The following is a 22,631-nucleotide window of genomic DNA, read 5'->3' as shown; positions in this document are numbered from 1 at the left end:
AGGGGGACGAGGAGCGCCCGGTTAAGACTTGGGCTGGTGGGTTAGAATACAGAACTTTAATCATACCTATGAAAGTGTAACCAAAGCCCATCACCTCTAAGACTGACCATAAGAATGACCACTCAAGTCTGTCAAAGGCTTTCACTGGGTCAAGAGAAAGCAGTGACATTGGCGTCTTACTGTCTTCTGGAGCATCAACAATCTGGAGAAAGTATCTTACATTATCTGCTGCCCTTCTCGTTTTTATGAATCCTGTTTGGTGAGATATATTAGATACACTGTCCTGAAAACTGACCAGGATGGCCGAGTGGTTAAGGCGTTGGACTTAAGATCAAATGGACAATTGTCCTCGTGGGTTCGAACCCCACTCCTGGTATAGTATTTACTTAATTGAGTAAGCTCCTCCTACTATGTGTCAAAATTTAAGTTCAAATTTACCCCTTTAAAATGTTTCTCCTGTAAATAAGTATTGATGACAATGATAACGGACTATAGGCAATCTATCAGTCATAATGTACTAAATATTGTAACAAAACACAACAGATAAACTAGAACTGCAACTAGTTATAACTACAAATAGTAGTTTGTAGTAGTTATGGCATAGCAGGCTACTGCACGGCATTACAAGGCATAGCACATGTATTGGAAATGCATGTTGTGACATCATAACCGATTGGCGGATGGCTTGAGCCAGAGGCTCCAAGGAGAGGACAAATAATGCTGGACTCAAGGGACAACCCTGGCGTGACGATCTAGAAACTGGAAATAAGGAGGACGAGGAGCGTCTGGTTAAGACTTGGGCCGAAGGCTTAGAATACAGAACTTTAATCATACCTAGGAAAGTGTTACGAAAGCCCATCACCTCTAAGACTGACCATAAGAATGACCACTCAAGTCTGTCAAAGGCTTTCACTGGGTGAAGAGAAAGCAGGGACATTGGCGTCTTACTGTCTTCTGGAGCATCAACAATCTGGAGAAAGCATCTTACATTATCTGATGCGCTTTTCGTTTTTGATGAATCCTGTTTTGGTCAGAATTTGCTTATTTGGACATATGGGACTCTAAACAACAAGCTAGGAGCTTTGCAAAGATTTTTAAATCTGAGTTTAGCAGTCTCAGAGGTCAATAGCTAGAGCTCTCTGTAGGATCCTTATCTTTTTTCAAGAGTAAGGATCAAAGCTTTGTTCACATCCCTTGAGAGATTACCCTTTAGAATAGAGAAGATAATCTTGTCAAGAAGGAATGTGCCCAGATGTTCAAGAAGTTACATAAATTTCAGGGGGGATCCCATCAAAGCATCCTTTTTGCATTTTCTGTACTGCCATCTTAGTTCTTCTAAAGTAATGTTCTAGTCCAAGTCAGCTGAATCTTGCTGATAATTCAGGCAAGTTAAGCTGATTTAACCACCCATCCCAGTTGGTTTTATCCAAAGTGACCTCTGATTCATACAAATCTAGAATAAAATGTCTGAAAGGTTTAATTTATTTAAACAGGGTAAAATCTAACATTGCCTTCCTGAGATTTCATAGCAGGAATATCTGCAAAATGTTCACTGGACCTATTTGCATGGCAAGTAAATGACTAGATCTAACGGCCTGGAAATAAACTCTCGTTCTATGGATTAGGAATTCAGATTTCTGTTTCACAAATTTGTCTATTTCTTTCTTGACTAGTAATTTTCTAAAGCTATTTGATCAGTAAAATTATTTTTGCAACAATAAGTCTAATCTGGTGAACTCACCGTCAAGGTTTTGCAGTTGAAGTGATCTATCTTTGTGTGTGGTATTGCTCCTAATAAAACCTTTTATCCCACAGTATCCTTTAACATTGTAACATTAATGATTGCAAATATATGGAATTCTGCAATAAACTGAGTTCTTAGTAAACTGAGCGCAATAGACCCCTTCATGACCGCTATATCAATTGTATGGAATAATAGACGGGATGCAAAAAGAAAATCTATTCTGGAAAAAGATTTAGGTCTACCTTAGAAAAAGAAAGAAAAAGAATAATCCTTACAAGTGGGATTAATTTCCCGCCAAATACTTACCTTTCAAATCAAATATGAAAGGTCACCCATTATCAAAAAACCTGCGTTCTAAATTAAAGTATGTGTACAGTGTTAATGCCTTTCCTTTTGTTAAATCCTAACAATAATGCGTGCAAAGTTAAGTCCCTCAATATAGAAAACATTTAAAACACAGAACAAGAACATATAAAACAATGAGCCAAAGGGTGAGCGAGAGAAGGGGGGGAACATAATCAGAAGGCTAACACTCAAAGTAGGTCTGTGATCAAGATTGGATATGGGTAGCATTTTTTTTTTTTTTTACTTTCTCATTACCAGCAAAGAAGCACCAGGATGGCCGAGTGGTTAAGGCGTTGGACTTAAGATCCAATGGACAAGCGTCCTCGTGGGTTCGAACCCCACTCCTGGTATTATGTTAACCTGATTCTGCTGTGGGTTCTATTTTGAGTTCAAACTGTAAAAAGTTTCTAGCATAAATAAACATTAATTAGAATTATCACAGACTGTATCTCTCATAATGTACTAAATACTGTGATACATAACTTTATAACTAACTTGCCTGGTGTGGATTAACTGAGTACATTCCCAGGTTAAAGCCTAGTGAAGTTTCTTCAAAAAACTGCTTTGCAAAGCCCTGGTTGCTGTGTCTGGACCTTAGCGCACGACAATTGTGATTGGTTGAAAGAAATGCATACAACCCAGAGTTTTTTTTTTCTCCTATCATAGATCATATGTGTGAGACAGTCCTGGCAAAGTGAGACTACTATTTGCCAATCTAAATATTTAATGTCCATGTAAATGTCAACAGATTCCTCAAGGGAGTACTACATCGCCTAACAATCAGAATAGCTAATTTCAAGAGAAGATGAACGCTTCTCCATCATGACTCTGTCACCAGGATGGCTGAGTGGTTAAGGCGTTGCACTCAAGATACAATGGACAAGTGTCCTCGTGGGTTCAAGTCCCACTCCTGGTAAAATACTTTCATTAGATTGTTTCAGTGTTGTTTAAGACTGCAAAAGCATAGTTGAAGCTCTTCCAATCATTTGTAATGAATACAACTCTACTTTCTGATCGTTTTCTAGCTAAAAACACAGATACAAGTTTAGATGTGTCCTTTGCTATTGCTATTAGTCTAACTTTGCCACACTTTCCTACACAGCGCTGCAGGGAAAAGCGTTCTGGGATGGGAAAAAACGTGCTCTGGTTTATTGGCATTTCTTTAAACCAATCACAATTGTCTTGCCACGCCGCCTCTGCAAGATAGCGTCAGTGATAATGTGTTTTTTCCTGCCATTTTTCAGAACAACCGTCTCTCAATACAGAAAACCTGTAAAACACAGAACAAGAACAAACAAAACAGTGACCCAAAGGGTGAGCGAGAGAAGGGGGGGAAACATAGTCAGAAGGCTAACACTCAAAGAAGGTCTGTGATCAAGATTGGATATGGGTAGCTAAAAGGGAACACAATGTTTTATTTTATTTTTTTATTTTCTCAATACCAGTGAAGAAGCACCAGGATGGCCGAAATCCTAAACTCAAACGAAGTTTAATCGAAATGATCACAGACTGTATCCGTCATAATGTACTAAATGCTGTGATAAATAACTTTATAACTAACTTGCCTGGTGTGGATCAACTGAGTACATTCCCAGGCTAAAGCCTAGTGGAGTTCGTTCCAAAAACTGCTTTGCAAAGCCTTGGTTCTTGCGTGCAGACCTTAGTGCACGCCCACGACAATTGTGATTGGTTGATAGAAATGCTCCCAACCTAGAGTGTTTTTCTTCTCCTATCATAGATCATATGTGTGAGACAGTCCTGACAAAGTGAGACTACTATTTCAATACTACTTCAGTGCAATTCTGTCACCAGGATTGCCAAGTCGTTAAGGCGTTGCACTCAAACTACAATGGACGGGCGTCCTTGTGGGTTCAAATCTTACTCCTGGGAAAAGCTATTGATCAGACTGTAACAAGATAACATAAGACAGGAAAAGCACAGGTGAAGCTCTTCCAATCATCTCTAGGGACTTGAACTCTCCTGCAGTTATTTCTGACTGTGAAAACAGAGAAACAAGTTTAGCTGTGTCCTTTGTCATCTGGGCCTTTTAGAACATACTGTGTGATTAATAGACCTGAGTTTTGCACTGCATTAGTTTAGCTTTGCCAGACTTTCCTACATAACGCTGCAGGGAAGGGTCTGGCTTGTCCACAAAGCGTTCTTGGATGGGAGAGAAACATGCTCTGATTTATTGGCATTTCTTTAAACCAATCACAATTGTCTTCCCACGCTGCCTCTGCAGGATAGCTCAGTGATAATGTGTTTTGTCCTGCCATTTATCAGAACAACCATGGAGAACTGGAACACTTTAAAGCTATAGTGCGTAGTTTCGGTCACCCCCATGAGGAATTTTAAGGACAGCCCAGCCCTCACAGATTCAACTATCTTCTACCAAGTGTCCAGAGTCTTTGTAGGCGCTCCATACATGCACGGCGTGGAGAGCTATATATATACTACATCCAAATAGGAAGAGCTCCATGTGTGCTTACACAGGTCGTGAGGTGGTTTTCAACAGGTTGCAACAATTCTCTTCACAGCTGTGAGTCCAGCAAACACAGCATCTTTCTGAATCCCAGAGAGCTGAAAGGCTCATTCAGAATCAAGACATTGACAGTAACAGGCACAGTAACAATAAACAAGACGTGAATTTTGGATACAATACTGTTTCAAAACTAACCAACAGGAGCACACTTACAAATCATTTGTGGATACTGTATATGCCTTATGCTTTTATTGGGCAGAAAGTGCACAAAAGGCTGTTCATTATTTTTATGTGGTGCAATTTAACGGGGTGAGAAATGTCCTATGAATGAAATTTTAGTGAATCTGCTGATGGTCTGGATTGCGTTATACTTCAGGAACGTTAGACCATACTTCATGCCACTTGAGATCAATACTCAGTCCTTGGCAATAGTGTGCCCAGATCCTCTCTATAGGAAGGGCAGAGTGGCCAGATATCACCAAGAACCGACAAAGCCTGGATAACACACCACAGGTTTTAGGGTACACAGTATATAACTTCCAGGAAGGATGGCTGGGCAAAGGCCTCTGCCAGGGGGCGCCATACGCCTTGAGTGCTGATCTTAATTCAAGGAAAAAGAAAACAGACTTCGCTAAACATGTCTTTTAGACAATGAAGCCCCCTTCGTTCCCATTGTGCGGCTGTAATCGTCCTCCCTAAAATCAGGAGTGTTGTATTATTGAATAAAGGGGGAAAAGGTTACTAAAGCTTTAATGGCTGACACGGTTGCTGAGTCCCTCATTCCCCTGCTTGTTCACCTCTACCGGACATGGATGGACTTCTGTTGACTTTTCAATAATGCTGCTTGCAATGTGAAGAACCGAAGTAATTCTTACCTGACTGTCGATTCACTCCAACCCCTTATACAAGGCTGATGGGTCAAGTCTATTAAATGCATGGCTGCTCTCAGTGAATAAGGTTGCACTGCTATTACGTCTGCCCAAGGACATTAACACAGAGTCAAAACCCTGCTCTGAGGTAAGAGAAGCGTATGGAAGCTGTGTCTGTAATTCCATTTTCCTTTCAACTTTATATCCCATGATCCCCAAATGTAATCAACAGAGTTGCAATGCGATCGTACAGTGGGAGCCGTGATTTGTCTCTTGTTGGTTCACTGCAGATCTGTGCAAGAAATTCTGCTGGACAATAATCTAATACATGTGGAAAACAGGGTCTATTTAGTTAAACCCACTGGTGCAGATTCTCCTTCTCTGGTGTGTGGAGCTGTGTTCACATGGGGATGTGAGCTTGTGTCTGCTGTTTTATAATTGTTTTAAATGTTCCTTTTATTGGGCTTTTTAGCATGACACTGTGACAGCAAGCAATCAGTTCTGCTCCACATGACTTGCTCTCTTGATGTGAGATAACTAAAACCAGAATGAAAATTCCTGACATTAACAGAGAATGGAAAGTAATGAATCAGAAGATCAGTGGTACAAAACTGATATCATCATGGTAATTCTAATTGAAACAGGCTTGATAAAGGCTGAATAAATAATTTAAAAAATGAAAAAAAGGCAGATACACAAGTGAGAACAACATGTATTATTAAAAACAGCTGGTGAGAAAAGATGAACGAGAAAAAAAGTAGATTTCTTGTTACGATATGTAACCAGGCTGTCTGTGATTATGTCACACCTCAGGTCTCCACTGAACAATAATTCTCCCTTCCTTAATGGAAATACTGAGTGTGAAGGCAACATTTTGATTCTTTGTGGATTCTTTGTGCGTGTTTGTTTCTTATTTTCCTGGATCTAACACTCACTTAACACACCCGCTTCCCCTCACAAATAAATTACTGTGTCAAAAAGTCAAAGAAAAGAAAAAATTACATTTCAAAGATGTGTCTCGTGTAAATATGGATCACAAAACAAAGACAGAGCACAACTCAAGCTATTAGTCTCTGTATCCTGTGACAGGACATAGGAAAATAACCACAATGGAAGAGTGGTTAAGATGAACTTCAGATCCAATGGGCAAATGCCTTAGTGGGTTCCAAACTCAGTATATGAGGATGAAATGTGCACAGGTATGATATGATTTCATTTCATTTATTGCATGGTGCCAAATTTAGTGCTAATGGTGCCTCTCAGGAATGGCTCTTTTATCAATCGTGTTGTGCCAACTTTACACCAAACGACTTTCCACTGTTGCAGTCTAATTTCTAATATGTGAATAAAATCAGTCTTTCTCCCGTCTGGATATTCGCCAATTTTCAACCCTTCTGAAGTGCGTCATCCAACGGGAATTTTACCGATGGATAAACACCGATCTCTGGGTACTGGAGATATTCATCTGCATGTACAAATATAGTTTTTAACGTTAAATGTGAGATGGTTGTCTTTATATGTGAAATGGTGTAAGACTTTAGTCTTTTCAAAGTCTGTTCAGAGTCTTGTAGTGGATAGTACGCACAAACTAACCAATAATATGTAATGAACATATGTAAGGAACGCACCTTCAAGGGTTCAAATGACATTCCTGGTAGGTGCGCCTCATTGTGAGGTATCTGTTCAATGACTGATGCACTCCACTGGCTGGCAGTACCAGGATGGCCGAGTGGTTAAGGCGGTGGACTTAAGATCCAATGGGCAAATGTCCTTGTGGGTTCAAACCCCACTCCTGGTAAGAAATAGCTTCACTGTATCAGGAACTAAGTCATCAAGCTCAGGGTCTTTCTGGAAAATTAACCTAGATTGAAGGTTCCATGATATGGTGCTTTTAAATAGACCTTAGTGGTCCCCTTATGCCGTATCTGAAGTCTCTTTTGTATAAACCTTAGTGGTCCCCTAATACTGTATCTGAAGTCTCTTTTACATAGACCTTAGTGGTCCCCTAATACTGTATCTAAAGTCTCTTTTATATAAACCTTAGTGCTCCCGTACTACTGTATCTGAAGTCTCTTTTATATAGACGTTAGTGGTCCCTAATCCTGTAAGTCTCTCTCTGAAAATTCAGCCTTGGTGCAGGATTACAGCCATTAGAGACTGGCGCCAACGTGCATTCACCTGATTGGGCCAAGACGTTCTCTAAGCTACTAACTTTAGCAAGGAAACTACCAGCAACAGTCTCCATGCGGCCTCCTGTTTATGCCCAGTATCCAGGAATGTTGATGAGATGTGCGGTTTGGGCGTGTTGGAGTTAATGGAGATTAGTTCTTCTACTACTTTTACCACTTAAAACCAAAACGTAGCAATGCACAGCATGTAGCATTAGAAATGACAGAGAGATTCCATGGGAGGCCAGTGAGATGTTTTTTGGGGGGAAGTTCTGACCTGTCAATGATGCCACACATGTCAATCTGGAGGTGGCTGTAATTTCCCAGCAGTCTTTGCAGCACCTTCATCAGGTCCACTGGTTGGTTGTCCACAGTTAGGAGACGCATGCACCCCTGGAAGATGTTGAAGGGGTTTTTACAGTCCTGACTGTCCTCTTCAGCAGGACAACCTGAGCAGGGAAGCAAAGAAGACGTTATCACAACAACAGAAAGACTGTGCAGGGAGAGACATGACCGCAGGGACATAAGCAGAAGCCAAGACAGCTATGGTATTATGGATATTATTTATAGAATTGGACATCAAAGCAAACATGCAATACTGTGCTGTTTACTTTGGGTTTAGGTAATGGCCGTGGTGGAGGAAATGCTGACTCAAAGTACTTAAGGAGAAGTACAAATAACTAGAGACATATTTACTTTAGTAAAAGGATAACACTTTACAATAAGGTACACCAAACAGGTATGTTACTGTTTTTGAAAGAGTAACAAATGATTAGTTACCCTTTTTCAGAAGGGTAGTTATCCCTTTTTAAAAAAAACTACCCTTTTGAAAAAGAGTATCTACCCTTCTGAAAAAAAGTAACTACCCTTCTGAAAAAAGGGTACCTACCCTTTCAAAAACAGTAACTACCCTTTTTTGTGTACCTTATTATAAAGTGTTAAAAGTAAAAGTTACACAATGACAACCCTGAAAGCAAAACTTCCAGATTTTAAATGTACTTTAAGTATTAAAAGTAAAAGTACTTTCTTAACTATTTAACTATATATAAACATAAACAAAAACTAAACTCTGGTTGGTCCCCCATGTAATGGAACCCCTTCTCTTTACGGAGTCACTTTTTGAGACCAACATTTAGGAAATGACAACCAGGGTTTAAACCATGCGTAAAGCCTCTGAGCAGCTGAGCTCTCAGTCAGGGCGTTGCAAGTGGGTTCGGCAGCTTTACCACCCCGCGGAGAGCTAGGGGGTCACCATGACCTACACACCCACTCCCACTTTGGGCTTCAGGCCGGCTCGGCAGGGGAAAAATGTAACGGAACGTTCTAGAAATGTAGTGGAGTAGAAAGTATAGATAACTGCTGCAAAATGTATCAAAGTATACTGTAAGTCAAAAGTATGCACTGTAGATTCTACTTAAGTAAAGACTTAGACTTAGACTTCTCTTTATTAATGTACAGATACGGTATAACTACAGTAACAACAATGAGAGGAGAAATGAGGGGGGGGGGGGGGGGGGCAGACTCAGAACTGTCATCATAAAACAGCCGGGAGCTAAACTGGGCTCAGCGTGCACACAACTGTACAGCCTGAGTGTCGTACTGTCTGTACAATATATCAAAATGTTTCAAATACTAATACACATCTCTCAGGGCAAATATGGAAATATGACAAGATTACTGTAGAAAAACCATAATTAAGCAGCCAGTCTAGATATTTACTTTTTTAACTATAGTTTTAATGTTTAGATTCTTTGTAGGTATTAGTTTGTGAAATTTTGCAATTTCTGTAAACTCAAGTAACTTGGCAATAGAGCATGAGAAAAAAGATTATGTTAGACTAACTTGATAAAATAAGTTCAACCAACATCTTTTTTTTAGTTCTCTCAAGTCATGTTTTCCAGTCCAAATTACTTGACACAGAAAGTTGAGTCAACAAATTGTAGGAGTTGTAGCAATTATTTATTCCATGTTGAGCCAACTTGATTCACAGTTGTAGGAATTTGATAAAATAAATTCAACCAACATCTCAAAGTTGTCTCAAATAATATTGTTATGTCCAACTTACTTCATAAAAGGAAGTTGAGTCAACAGACTGCCTGTTGCATCAACTTGTGTTTTGAAGTGTATTAACCTTGTTACGATAAGTTGACTCAAATTACCTCTGTGAAAGCAATAAGATGACTTGACTTAGTCAAGTTGAGTCAACTAATTTGTTTTTACAGTGTAGTCATAATAGATAGCAGCTGCTTGTTTTGTATGTGAACAGAGACACAGCTTAAAATAAATGTACCGTTAATAAAATAACATCAAACATTCAGGTGGATTGCATTAACTGTTAAAATATTAAAATTATGGCTGCACAATGAATCACAGTTTTATCAAAATCGCAATGTGGTAGTGCAATTTTGAAGAGGTTGCAATAAATCCATTCCGAATAAAGCATCATATCTGTTTGGTACAGATCTCACCAAAAAAATCCCCTTAAAATCTTTTCGAATGCATTTTTAAATATTTCAGTGAAAAGCAGAATAATCATAAAAAAATAAAATTATAGTTTCCTCCAATATAGTGAATCATATGCAATTGCCAAATCAGTCTAATCAATTAATTAGCACCATTAGATCTTTCGCTTATTTCATTATATTTAAATACATTTTTGCTGAAATAAATGTTTAATAAAAAAAATAAAATAAATGTTTTACGCATACATTTAAATATTATATTTAAAACTGAAATTTCATAAAAAATGTAACAATATGGAACAACATATGGTGTATTCTTTCACTCTCATTAGAGTATTGCTTCTGAAATGATCTAAAGTAAGTTAATTGTTCAAAAAAAATCAAAGCATGTCCATTTCTTTGTTTCTTTGTTCTTGTAAACAGTATGCAATAAAATGTATCAACAGTAAAGGCTATAATTAAAGCACGCAGTTCATGTAATATTGTATTAAAGATTTTCTGTAATACAGGTAGGTCATTGGATGTTCCAGTGCATCCAAACAAATCAATATGGTAATATGTGCCATAATTTCTGACCCAACTTGCAGTTGAAACATCTGAACATAACTTCTTCCATTGAGCGAACTATTGTTTGGACAGTTCTGTGAGAAATACCAGAGGTTTGCAAGTGTGCAAAAATTGAACCGCACATTCTTTTAATTAAGTTCTGTGTGATAACAAGGAACATTCTGTTTGTCTTCTTTGTGTGGCCACTTTCTGGTTAGTATTGACTGGTTAAGAACAGTGTTCAAGAAGCTTTCTGAAACCATTGTACGTATGGAAAGAGGAAGGAAATCCTTGCTCTCCCCAACAAAGTTTTTTAGCTGGATATAATCCATGCTGAAATTATGTGGACTGAACCATTTTTGTGGTGCATTTAACAAGCAAAATGTTAACACACTCAGACAGTTTTTCTTACTCTGCTCCAACCCTTCTGAACTGGTTTCCCTTTTAATGGTCTTGCAGTAGTGCTCTCAGTTCCTTTATTCTTGGGGTTTCCCTTGCATTTCCAACATCGATGTTGTACACTGTTGTTTGGATAAAAGTGTAGAATGCGGAAAGCGCTGCATCGTAGGAGACTGAAGACGCAGTGAGCTTTGAATAGCACATCAAAAGCAGCCAGTGGTGTCTGAGCCCTGCATGGGAAGGCTTTCTGTTTCACAACAATGCAGAGCCTTTGGATCTTCTTCTTTTCACCTCCGGTGCAGAGGAGGAAAGACTGTCTTGCATCAACTTTATCCAGGAATGTAATGACGCTGGCTCCTTCCTGAAGTTTGAATGACACATTCATGCATATACTTAGCATAACATACTAGATTAGCATGTGATATGTATCTAGTTTTTGTGTACTGTTGCCTCTTGGACTTGACAATGAAAATGTATTTTATTTTGGATAAAGAAAATCATATTTAGCATAATCATTCTCCACCTCAACGTCAAAAGATGCAAACTCCTCAACATGAGGACTTGAGGGGAGACTCTGGTATTCTGCAGTGATTTTCTGCTTGACTTAAGGCCATTTTCCAGGTACATGGTTCCCAAACATAATGGAAAAATCCTGTTAAATCTTTAAACAGAGGCACAGCACCATATGAAAGTTATTTAAGTAAATTCTGAATTTTGAAGAAATATGTTTTTAAATAATTTCTAATACTAGTGATAACCTCTACATATCCTTACCAGTCCATGTAAGTCAAGGAAGCAAGGGAAGACACCCAACACTGAAACTGTTGCATCTGGTCACAAACCAGCTTCTGTCTGTAGGCAAAGGTGGCTCTCATCTTCTCGTCAACCAGGGCTGTACCTGTTGAGTGTCTTGTTATAGAGAGAGGCCCCTTGCATTCCTCGCCAAAGAGCTGTTCACCAATTACCAGAGATTCTCGCTGGATTGTTGGGCCTTGAATGCCCATGGACACCCTCATAGGTGTTGCGTTGGACTGTCTTGAGTCTACAGGTAAGATAGCCAGAATTTGCCTCAGGATCATTGAAGTGTTCCTGGTAACACATGCACACACATTATTAACATAAAGTAGGGTGGCAAAATACTTCAACATGTGTTACGGACAGCAACACCATCGCATTGAGCACCTAGTATTGGGCATAATTGAAGCATCATTTTATCAGTTTGTCATATTGACAAAAATCTATTTTAAAAGCTGTAACTAGGTGATATTAGGATATGTTATAGCAGAAATAGTCTAATACAAACACTATAATATATTTGCGGTCTACAAAGACACATTAACACTTAGATGTGCATGTTTTGAGTAAGGATCTTGGAAAAAAGGGTCACAATTCCCAATGCAAAGCTGGACTGCAGACTAAATAAAGTGACAAAAATGTGAAAAGATGTCCAAAAAAGTAAAAAATGTCAAAAGTGACAAATGGGGTGGAAAAAAACGTTGGGGGAAAGCCACAAAGTGGTCAAAAAAGAAGACTAAAACCTTAATAAAACAGTTTTATTTTTTAAATGTCGACTCAGAAAAACTATAATTTCCAGGTTGGCGGGAAGACAACACAAGGGTTAAAATAAATACTCATGAGTGTCAACTTTTTAAATAATCTATAAAGTATCTGACCACAGATACCCTCTTTAGACAGAAAAAATATTTCTTGTTAGTCATTTATGTCATTGAGAGAATCTAAAGGTTTAAGATGTCAACAAAATAATACTTAGCAAAAATGTATGTAAACAACGCAAAAAATGCAAAGCAGGTAATATATCATTATTACTTAATACACAAACAGTATTGACTTTAAGGAAAAGTTTTAACGCAGATATTGTTAACAATTAGCCGGTGACGTTTTTTAAAATACTGACTTAAAGCTAACTTCCAGGGATGGCTAGCAACAACCACACTGTAGCTCCTCTTTAGCACGCTAGCCAACGCTAGCCTACGCTAGCACGCTAACCCTAACCCTAACAGTTAGAGCTAAGCGCATAAAAGTTATTTTTACCACGTTTTGACTAAGTAGTTAGTATTGACTGGCTTTAATTATTCTCAAAAAAATACTATGAGACTGCGTTTTGACCGTAAATACTGTAAAAAATTGAAAGCGAGATTAGCTAACCATGAGTGTTAAGGTCTCTAGTAAGAGTGGGGCGACATGAATTAAAATGACAGTGGCTTACCATTGCATAAACGGGTACCAGAATGCAAATAAATATAACATAAACCGAAAATACTTCATTTACTTACCAAACGCAGGTCATTGGCCAAATCCCTTGTGCAGCAGTCGTTGTAGCGCTAACAGATCTTAAGGCTTCAGCCAATCGCGTGTGTGTATGCAGTTGGGGCAAGGTCACATGAACACTTCAAGTGTAAAACCCAGGATCGGAATTTAGAGTGAGAAGTTCAGAGTCAATATTAACAAAATGACACTTACAGGTTTATTTCAATGACACTTTGTTTTTAAACTCGGTTTTGACACCAACTACTTATCAGCTGAAGTCTGTAGTGGATTTAATTCTATGAGAGTAGAATCAACTCTACTTTTGCTCAAATTTCACTAACACGGAAAATGTAACCCTTCGGAATTTGCTGTGATATATTGCGTAGTTTGTGTTGTCCCCCCATGAGGAACAAGCCTTTAAAGCGCATCACCCTTCCCACCCCATCCCCTCCTCCGTGCAGTTGCTAGTAACCAAGGAGGACACAGAGGATTAAAATAAACATGATGGACTCTTCAGAATAGCAGCATGGTGGCCCATTGGTTAGCAATGTGGCCTCTCAGCAAGAAGGTACTGGGTTTGAACCGTGTGTGTGTGTGTGTGTATTTTCTCTGGGTACACCGGTTTTCCCCACCACTAAAAATATGTTCCACTGCCCTCTCTACCAAGCGGATGTGTGGTCAGCGTCTGTCGTTGTAAGGATACTGCGCATTACCCAGGTGGGTGCCACACATCGGTGGTGTTAGAGATTAACACCACAAAAGTTTAATTATTATTATCTTCATTTAAGTTTCTGTGCGGGAAGTTCACTAGGCAACACAATCTTCTGAACATAGTCATACTATGTTCAGAAGATTGAGAGCTGTGTAGAGATGATAGTCTTAATAAGCTTGGTAGCCACTCATCTGGCAATGGCTTGAATTTAACGGACGTTTGTTAATATCAAAACTTTATGCAATAAAGCTTTGAATTGAAATATAGCTAAACCAACACATACCTAGTGCAACATGTACTTGAATGACATCATTATCATGTGTAGCAAAAAACCGTCTTGAGTACTGATTTATGCCCTGCTTCAGTCTGGTGTAGCAGCTCAGTGACTGCCACCTTCTAAAGTTTGAAACCTTTGACATGATTTGACTTTCCTCTTACCACCGAAGAAGAAGTATTTTCCCGCGGCGACGGAGTGGCTGGCGTGAGCAAAACCTCCTCCTTTTGCATCCACAGCGATGGTCACATGACCTCGCCTAGAGTTCAGCTCCACCGCATGCCACTGACCGTCATTCATTGCTGAACCTGGGAAGACATCATCATAATATATCATCCTATGCATTTTCATTCATTTAGCATTTTACAGTGTATACAAAAAGAGTGAAAGGATAGATGAGGTTTAGACTAGCTATAGGTAGGGTGCAAGGCTAATGTAGCTGTTAGGCATCAGTAACAAGAGGTAAGGGGTTAGAAATGAATCGTATAGGCAGTTAAGGGGTTGTGTGGAGGAGCTACGTAGACCTTATGCCGTGGCCTACATAAGTGACCTAAAGTGTGTGCATTGGTGTGTGCGTCAATCTCTTTAAAATTCCCATGACTTAGTGCTCTTGACTCATGGGAATCAGAGGCTCACAGAAGCAGTAGATCTCACCAAAGCTCACCTCACTGCTGGTTTCATTTGTTAATTATTTGGCAGGTTATTTACGGCTACTGCCTCCTTAAAGGTCCCATGACATGATGTTTTTTTGATGCTTTTATATAGACCTTAGTGGTCCCCTAATACTGTATCTGAAGTCTCTTTTATATAGACCTTTGTGGTCCCATGATACTGTATCTGAAGTCTCTTTTGTATAGACCTTAGTGGTCCCTCATATATGACCTCATAAGGGGCAGGATTCCAGATCGGCCAATCTGAGCTTTCAGTTTCTCAAAGACAGAGCAGGATACCCAGGGCTCAGTTTAAACCTATCACCATTTCTAGCAACTGGGGGAACACAGGCAGGCTGTTGGAATGCATATTAATGTAAAAAGCCTTAAAAAGTGACATTTTCATGCAGTGGAACCTTTAAGAAAACAGTGTGGTAAAGCAAGTGCAAGAGTAACGGTGATCATCTTCAGAGCTTGTAGTGACTCATAGCGAGAGTTAGGGTCATGGTAAGAGAAACAAAGTGTCAGCCCTGTTCTTTCTGACCACAGTGGGAAATCTGAAGCAGGAGAAGTTAACCCTCTCCTTGACTTCATGTTGTTTATGGAGAAGGGGGAACCAGGAAATGCATCACCGGAACGTGTAGTTACCTTTTCAAAAAGATCCACAAGCCCACTGGATTTAACGCATAAGCATAAATCAGCCTTGATACTTGTGTGCTGGTGTCCATGTTGTTCTCATTCGCATCTCTCTTTTAGAGAATAGCAATTGTGTGTGGGGATAGTGTGGTGCAGCGAGTGAGAGAGTGACGGGGGTTAGCTTATAAGTCTCCCCACTGCTTTCTGACCCTGGTGGGAAAGCTGTTAACGGAAAAGTTAACCCTTTCCTTGATTCTATTTCATTCATGGAGAAGGTCTATATAAAAGAGACTTCAGATACAGTTGCCATCTGCGTCGCTGCAACGTGTAGTTTTTTATGGAGAGGTGCACATCAGGCCATTATGTGGGGTACACATCTCCACATATCATTAATTTTACCATAACATTTATAGACTGACCTGCAGTGAGCTCCAGCAGCGTCCTGCCAGCCTTATGGATCTGTAGCCGCAGTCTGGCATCACTCAGGCACAGCCAGACCACGCCCCCTTCCTGAGGCAGCTCAAACGTGAGCAGAAGCCCCGCCTTGTTCCACGTCCTGAACTGGAACCCAATGGACACGCCCCCGGGCGAGGACCCCGGCGCCGGCAACTGGAGGAAGCTGTGTGGGCCGGGGAACGTCGCGGCGACAGAAAGCGACTCAGCACAGGAAAAGGTCACATTGCCCTGAGAGAGATAGATGCAAAGTGGAGAGAGAGAGAGAGAGAGAGAGAGAGAGAGGAGGCAGCACAGGAACATGATTACTTGAGAGATAAAAATAAAAATAAACATGAATATTAATCAGTTGCAGAGGGGCATGCCGCTTTGTGACCTCTGTCACTATCATCTCATTAGCAAGTCTCCCCCGAACTGAAGAACTACCAATGTCAGCCAATTCAGAGGTTTAGAGGGAGCTGGGTATGTGTGTGAATAGAACTATATAGACTTCTCTGTTGCAGCCCCATTGTTTTGAGTAGTGGTAATGACAGCAGGTCCATTGCAAGGCTTCAGTAGTAATATTTTACAGTCCCAGCTCTCTGCTGGGAACAACATCATCTTTATAATGCTCCGGACACAGATGACATCTAGAAGCCCTTTGTAGAGCTGGTAATGTGCTATATGGACAAACATGGCGGAGGATGCTGCACCACTGCCAAATACGAAAGTGCACCTATAAAATACCCCAAAAGCCATTCACTAACACACACCCAAATCCCCCTCACACCCTTACACACACATATATTATTGAAGGCTCTACTTCGTTTTGTTATCATACCTTTAAGAATGGCCAAAAGTGGTCTCCTTATTAAAAAGGACTATAGCTCTTAAGCTCTATTAGATATTCAGCCATGCAAGTGATTCTCTGAACCTTTTTCTATCTTGGCTTCTCTGCTCTCCGGTTCTTTACTGTGACGAGAGGCCATTTATTAGAGACTGCTCCCTTCTGAGCTGGGTTCACTTATGGTCCTAAGGAAGCGTGACTGAAAGTCTCCTCTCCTTTGACCTCTCTTCACTCATTGTCCTCATTAAGGTGCTCATCTGCGTCGCTGACCAGCTAGCAGCTCGCTTTATTATGTAGTGACCGTGGATAGATGTGAAAGCGTGATATAGAGACAATGACACGCAGCAAAGGGCCGCAGGTCAGATTCAAACCAGCGCCGCTGCAAAGGACTCTACCTACACGGGGTGAATGCAGAAGTGCTGTCAGCTGCTGCTCCTGTTTGTATTTACGCATTTCATTAGATGTGTTGCAGGTCTCAGGGGTTGGAATCCCCGTATAGTACAGGGTAAGCTCGCTGACAGTTTGAATTTACATTAGCTGTTTAGTTTTAATTACTAATGTTAACTAGCATGTCAGTTTAATGTTACCAGATTTCTCAGACAAAATCCGGGGACATTTTCAGCTCAGAAGAGTATATACCTCCAAAACACGTCATGTTTTTATATGGAAAACTTAAGACCTAGACCTAGAGCCACCCCCCAAAGGTCTGATCCTAGATTGACCCCTGATGCTACTTCATACTCCACTCCACTCCACCTCAGAGGGGAATATTTCAATATAAAAAGTCCTAGTATTTTAAGATAAAAAGTCCTAATATTTCAAAATAGAAAATCCTAATATTTTAAGATAGAAAATCCTGATATTTTAAGATAAAAAGTCCTAATATTTTAAGGTAGAAAGTCCAAATATTTCAAGATAAAAAGTCAAAATATTTCAAGATAGAAAGTCCCAATATTTCATACTGTTGTATACTGAACTAAATTTATCTGACAGCTTTTGCTTTATTGCCTCAGGCTTGTTTGGATACAATGAAAACTATTGAGGAAATATTTTCATGACCCAGTATTAAACAAGATTGCTGTAGTCGGCCGAAACAAGCTACAATGTAAGTTAATAGGATACTTTTCCAGCTTGTATTTACTTTCATAAAAGTGCTCGTTTTGCTGCTAACAGATTATTATTCTAACTGTCTGACAACATTATGGAAGGGATTTTTAAGGATGTCAACCTTTCTGTTAAAGATTAAGATCCTTTTTAAAAGCTAAACCCACCAGACTCCATGTAAATAATCAGTAATTTAAACATCGTAAAATGCACAGTACCAGCACAGCAACGTTCAGCCATCACCAGAAAAGAGCTTCTATTGTCCTTCACTGATCTCTCCCCAGAGCAATTGGGTCTATCGTCACGTTTCAAACGCTTTTTACATAGAACAGGAACCATTCATACACTGTGGCCGAGGCTGCCGTACAAGGGTCCACCTGCTCATCAGATAAACACTCACACACATTTACACTCCAATGGCGCAGCATCAGGGGCAACTCTGGGTTCAGTGTCTTACCACAGCCCCCCATTATACAGTTCAGCTGGCAAGGGCTGGCAACCAATCGGATAGACGTCTTTCACGCTGGCTGATTTCAGAGAAACATACAATCAAACATAGAATGCTGCCAACTCAGAGTGGCCAAAGCAGCCAAAGCTTCACCGTACTTTTTGACAAGCGTCCTTGAAAGGGCGGCCAGAGCTTCTTTTACAGCTGAAGTCGGCCGCGGTGTGTACGTACAGTTATGGTGTTTGTTAGCACGTCTAGTAATGGTCACACACAACACAAAGCACCATCTTCTATCAGGTTTTGCAGGGCCAAAAATAGCCTGCAGATTCTATTTGAGGGCGCAGAGCTACAGCTATTGATGCTGCATTTTTGCCCGGATAAAAAACGCTCAGAGCCCAGAGAGTCTGAGAAGCTGGGCTCTGTGCTTTCCCCCGGATGATTTAAGTTATCGGTCATCGTCACTTTAGAGGAATAAATAACACCTCTATGTGGTGCCACAAAAGTTTTGAAGGTTAGTCTTTCCCATGGACCTACCCCTTTGGAGCTAATACTGTATTTTAACTCATAAATTCTATATCAAGCAGTGTTGATTTGTGCCATTTAGGCTTTAGAGGAGGGGGAAAAATTGAAGTATCGCAATATTTTCAGTGGCAATACTGTATTGATACACGAGCGCCAAGATTGATCTTTTATTGTATAAATTGCACATGAGAATTTCACTTTTTAGTATTCAAATAATTAAATATTTTGCTTTTTCAGTCCCCTAGACAAACAAACAGAGAAATGTATCTCTTTTGGTAATACAGATGATGACAATGCTTTCCTTTCGGGACATTTCAACATGTCAAAGAATATTGCAATATGATTAAAATGGCAGTGTTGTGCTAATATTTAGCACTGGGTGCTAGATAAGACTCTGAGACATCACATCTGCACTAACAGGTTCATTTACAGTGAGGAAAATAAGTATTTGAACACCTTGCTATTTTACAAGTTCTCCCACTTAGAAACCATTTAGGGGTCTGAAATTGTCATCATAGGTGCATGTCCACTGTTAAAGACAAAATCTATAAAATAAAATATCCAGAAATCACAATGTATGATTTTTTTAACTATTTATTTGTATGATCCAGCTGCAAATAAGTATTTGAACACCTGAGAAAATCAAAGTTAATATTTGGTACAGTAGCCTTTGTTTGCTATTCTAGAGGTCAAACGTTTCCTGCAGTTTTTCACCAGGTTTGCAAACAATGCAGAAAGGATTTTGGTCCACTCCTCCACACAGATCTTCTCTAGCTCAGTCAGGTTTCTGGGCTGTCGCTGAGAAACAGAGTTTGAGCTTTCTCCAAATATTCTCTATTGGGTTTAGGTCTGGAGACTGGCTAGGCCACGCCAGAACATTGATATGCTTCTTCCAGAGCCACTCCTTGGTTCTCCTGGCTGTGTGCTTCGGGTCATTGTCATGTTGGAAGACCCTGCCTCGACCCATCTTCAATGCTCTAACTGAGGGAAGGAGGTTGTTCCCCAAAACCTTGCAATACATGGCCCCGGTTGTCCTCTCCTTAATACAGTGCAGTTACCCTGTCCCATGTGCAGAAAAACAACCCCAAATCATGATGCTACCACCCACATGCTTCACAGTAGGGATGGTGTTCTTGGGATGGTACTTATCATTCTTCTTCCTCCCAACACGGTTAGTGGAATGATGACCAAAAAGTTCTATTCTGGTCTCATCTGACCACATGACTTTCTCCCATGACTCCTCTGGATCATCCAAATGGTCATTGGCAAACTTAAGACGGGCCTTGACATGTGCCGGTTCAAGTAAGCTCTTTTCAGGTCATTGACCAGCTCCTCCCGTGTAGTTCTGGGCTAATTTCTCACCTTTCTTAGGATTGTTGAGACCCCACGAGGTGAGATCTTACATGGAGCCCCAGTCCAAGGGAGATTCACAGTCATGTTTAGCTTCTTCTTTAGCTATTTTCTAATGATTGCTCCAACAATGGACCTTTTTTCACCAAGCTGCTTGTCAATTTCCCCGTAGCCCTTTCCAGCCTTGTGGAGGTGTAAAATTTCTCTCTGTGTCTTTGGACCGCTCTGGTCTTGGCCATGTTAGTAGTTGGATTCTTACTGATTGTATGGGGTGGACAGGTCTCTTTTATGCAGCTAACGACCTGAAAAGGGTGCATCAAATATAGGATACAAAAATGGAGTGGAGGTTGACATTTTGATGGCAGACTAATGGGTCTTTGAGGGTCAGGATTCTAGATGATAGACAGGTGTTCAAATACTTATTTGCAGCTGTATCATACAAATAAATAGTTAAAAAATCACACATTGTTATTTCTCTTTTTAGATTATGTCTCTCACAGTGGAAATGCACCTACAGTGACTATTTCAGACCCCTCCACGATTTCTAAGTGGGAGAGCTTGCAAAATAGCAGGGTGCTCAAATAGTTACTTTCCTCATTGTATATACTTTAGAATCAATTCGGTCTGGGTCCTAAAAAGTATTGAATTCAGGACCCAGCCCTAGACATTAAGCTTTCACCCCAAAGCAAAGTTGAAATAAGAACATGTACCAGTAACAGGTGTTTATGGTGAAAGTGTACTTACCACTACAGTAACATGGGGGTCTTTTTGTTTAGCTAAGTCTATCAGGTTGTGGTCGTTGACAAGCAGGTTTTCAAGGCAGCCATGGAAGTTCCTCTTGGAAACTGGTTTCTGAGAGCTCTGGACTGCCCCGACACTCAGCTGTATGGGGACCAAAACAAATTTTTGAAAATGATTAAATACAGTGGTGTAATGTATATTTAAATGCTAGGATTTTTTAGGTGGGGTGGCCCAGGGGGGAACAATACTCAGTCAGGGGGGCATTTCATCAGACTACAGCGTAGAAAATATGCTAAAATGCAAACATTGTATATCCGAACACAATACACATTTTCTATAGGCTCAGTCTGCCAACATAAAAAACCTAAAAAACAATTCCATTTCATGGTATCAGAATTTTGGATAGCCGCTAGTGAAACAGTAGTTGGTCATGTGACATGGGCTGGGAAAGTGGGTAAAACAGGCAGCAAACTGGTGGTGCTCCCCCTTCTTGCCCCGGCCCTGCTTTTACCACTACCACTACATACTAAACATATATTATGTTTATGCAGGTGTGTTTCGGTGTCAGAGCAGCGTCCCGCCTCCCCCACACCTGCTGGATGTCCCAGTGGCTGAACTCTGACGGCATCTGAACCCTCTCTGTGTGTTTGTCCACAGTGAGGTTGAGGTGAGAGCTGCGCCGCTCCACCGCTACATGATGCCAATGCTGATCATCTAACAGGCTGCCGAGGGAAGCCACAAGCCGGGGTTCAGAGGATGAAGTCCTACCTGGAAGAGAGGAGGAGGAGGAGGAGGACGAGAGGAGAAGGGGGTAGATAGGATTTAAGACGAGAAATGTTAAGGTTATCAAAAATCAAGCAGCATTTATTTCCACTCTCCTTCCTCACCGCTGTGTCTTTCAAAAATGATTTACCTAAATGATGATAAAGGAGGAGAAGCAATGGAAAAGAGCAGGTAGGATGGACAAAATGGCAAAGAAGTAAAAGCAGATGGGGACTGGACAGAGGAGGCATACCGGAGGATAAGAAGAAAGGGGGACGAGGAGGAGGAAGATCGGGAGATAGTCAAGTGACAGGAAGTAAGAGGAACGGATGGAAAGATTGAAGAGGAAAGGGTAGAAACCAGGAGAATGAAGAGGTGGATATAGTGAGGAGGGAAGCGAGAAGATAAGAGGAGCAAAGAGAAGTTACAGATGTTAATGGATGAAAAGAAAAAAGAAGGGGAGGTTGGGAGGGGATAAGGCAGACGGACACAAAGAGACCGTTATTGAACACTAATCACAAAGTGAGAAATGATAATTACAAAGACAGACTCTCAGTCTTTTAATCAATACGTCACCACTGTTTCATTTGCAAAGTCTGAACGTAACCTTACAAAAGAAGAAAAGAACCGTATGAAGTATAAAAATCAAATCAAACTTCATTAGTTTTCTTGAAGTTGTGAGTGTGTTTTTTCAGTGTTATAAAGTCTGCTATTCTGGTTAAAAGTAAATTGACTAATAGCACTCATCTAGTCTTAAAGGTCCCATGACATGGTGCTCTTTAGATGCTTTTGTATAGTCCTTAGTGGTCCCCTAATACTGTATCTGAAGTCTCTTTTGTATAGACCATAGTGGTCCCCTAATACTGTATC

The 22,631-nt window shown here is 40.3% G+C and overlaps 1 protein-coding gene and 4 non-coding genes across 5 annotated transcripts in view; 4 read left to right on the top strand and 1 right to left on the bottom strand.

Annotated features, from left to right (window-relative positions):
* LOC117954136 (contactin-associated protein-like 4) overlaps positions 1–22,631 on the bottom strand; it is a 147,611-nt gene that overhangs the window by 54,018 nt on the left and 70,962 nt on the right. Inside the window, exons 6-10 of the mRNA XM_034887672.1 lie at positions 21,592–21,767; positions 21,003–21,140; positions 15,975–16,239; positions 14,434–14,577; positions 7,886–8,057 (exon numbers count right to left, since the gene is read on the bottom strand). Of these exons, the coding sequence (XP_034743563.1) occupies positions 7,886–8,057; positions 14,434–14,577; positions 15,975–16,239; positions 21,003–21,140; positions 21,592–21,767 (895 nt within the window). The remainder of the gene's footprint in view (positions 1–7,885; positions 8,058–14,433; positions 14,578–15,974; positions 16,240–21,002; positions 21,141–21,591; positions 21,768–22,631) is intronic.
* trnal-uaa lies at positions 294–376 on the top strand. Its single transcript has one exon. It is a non-coding gene; the product is annotated as a tRNA-Leu (tRNA).
* Positions 2,357–2,439, top strand: trnal-uaa. Its single transcript has one exon. It is a non-coding gene; the product is annotated as a tRNA-Leu (tRNA).
* Positions 2,923–3,005, top strand: trnal-caa. Its single transcript has one exon. It is a non-coding gene; the product is annotated as a tRNA-Leu (tRNA).
* On the top strand, positions 7,156–7,238 carry trnal-uaa. Its single transcript has one exon. It is a non-coding gene; the product is annotated as a tRNA-Leu (tRNA).

This window comes from Etheostoma cragini, chromosome 12 (genome assembly GCF_013103735.1).
Source record: "Etheostoma cragini isolate CJK2018 chromosome 12, CSU_Ecrag_1.0, whole genome shotgun sequence".
NCBI lineage: Eukaryota > Metazoa > Chordata > Actinopteri > Perciformes > Percidae > Etheostoma > Etheostoma cragini.
Note: the sequence above shows the minus strand (reverse complement) of the source record. Positions and strands in the feature narration are given on the sequence as shown.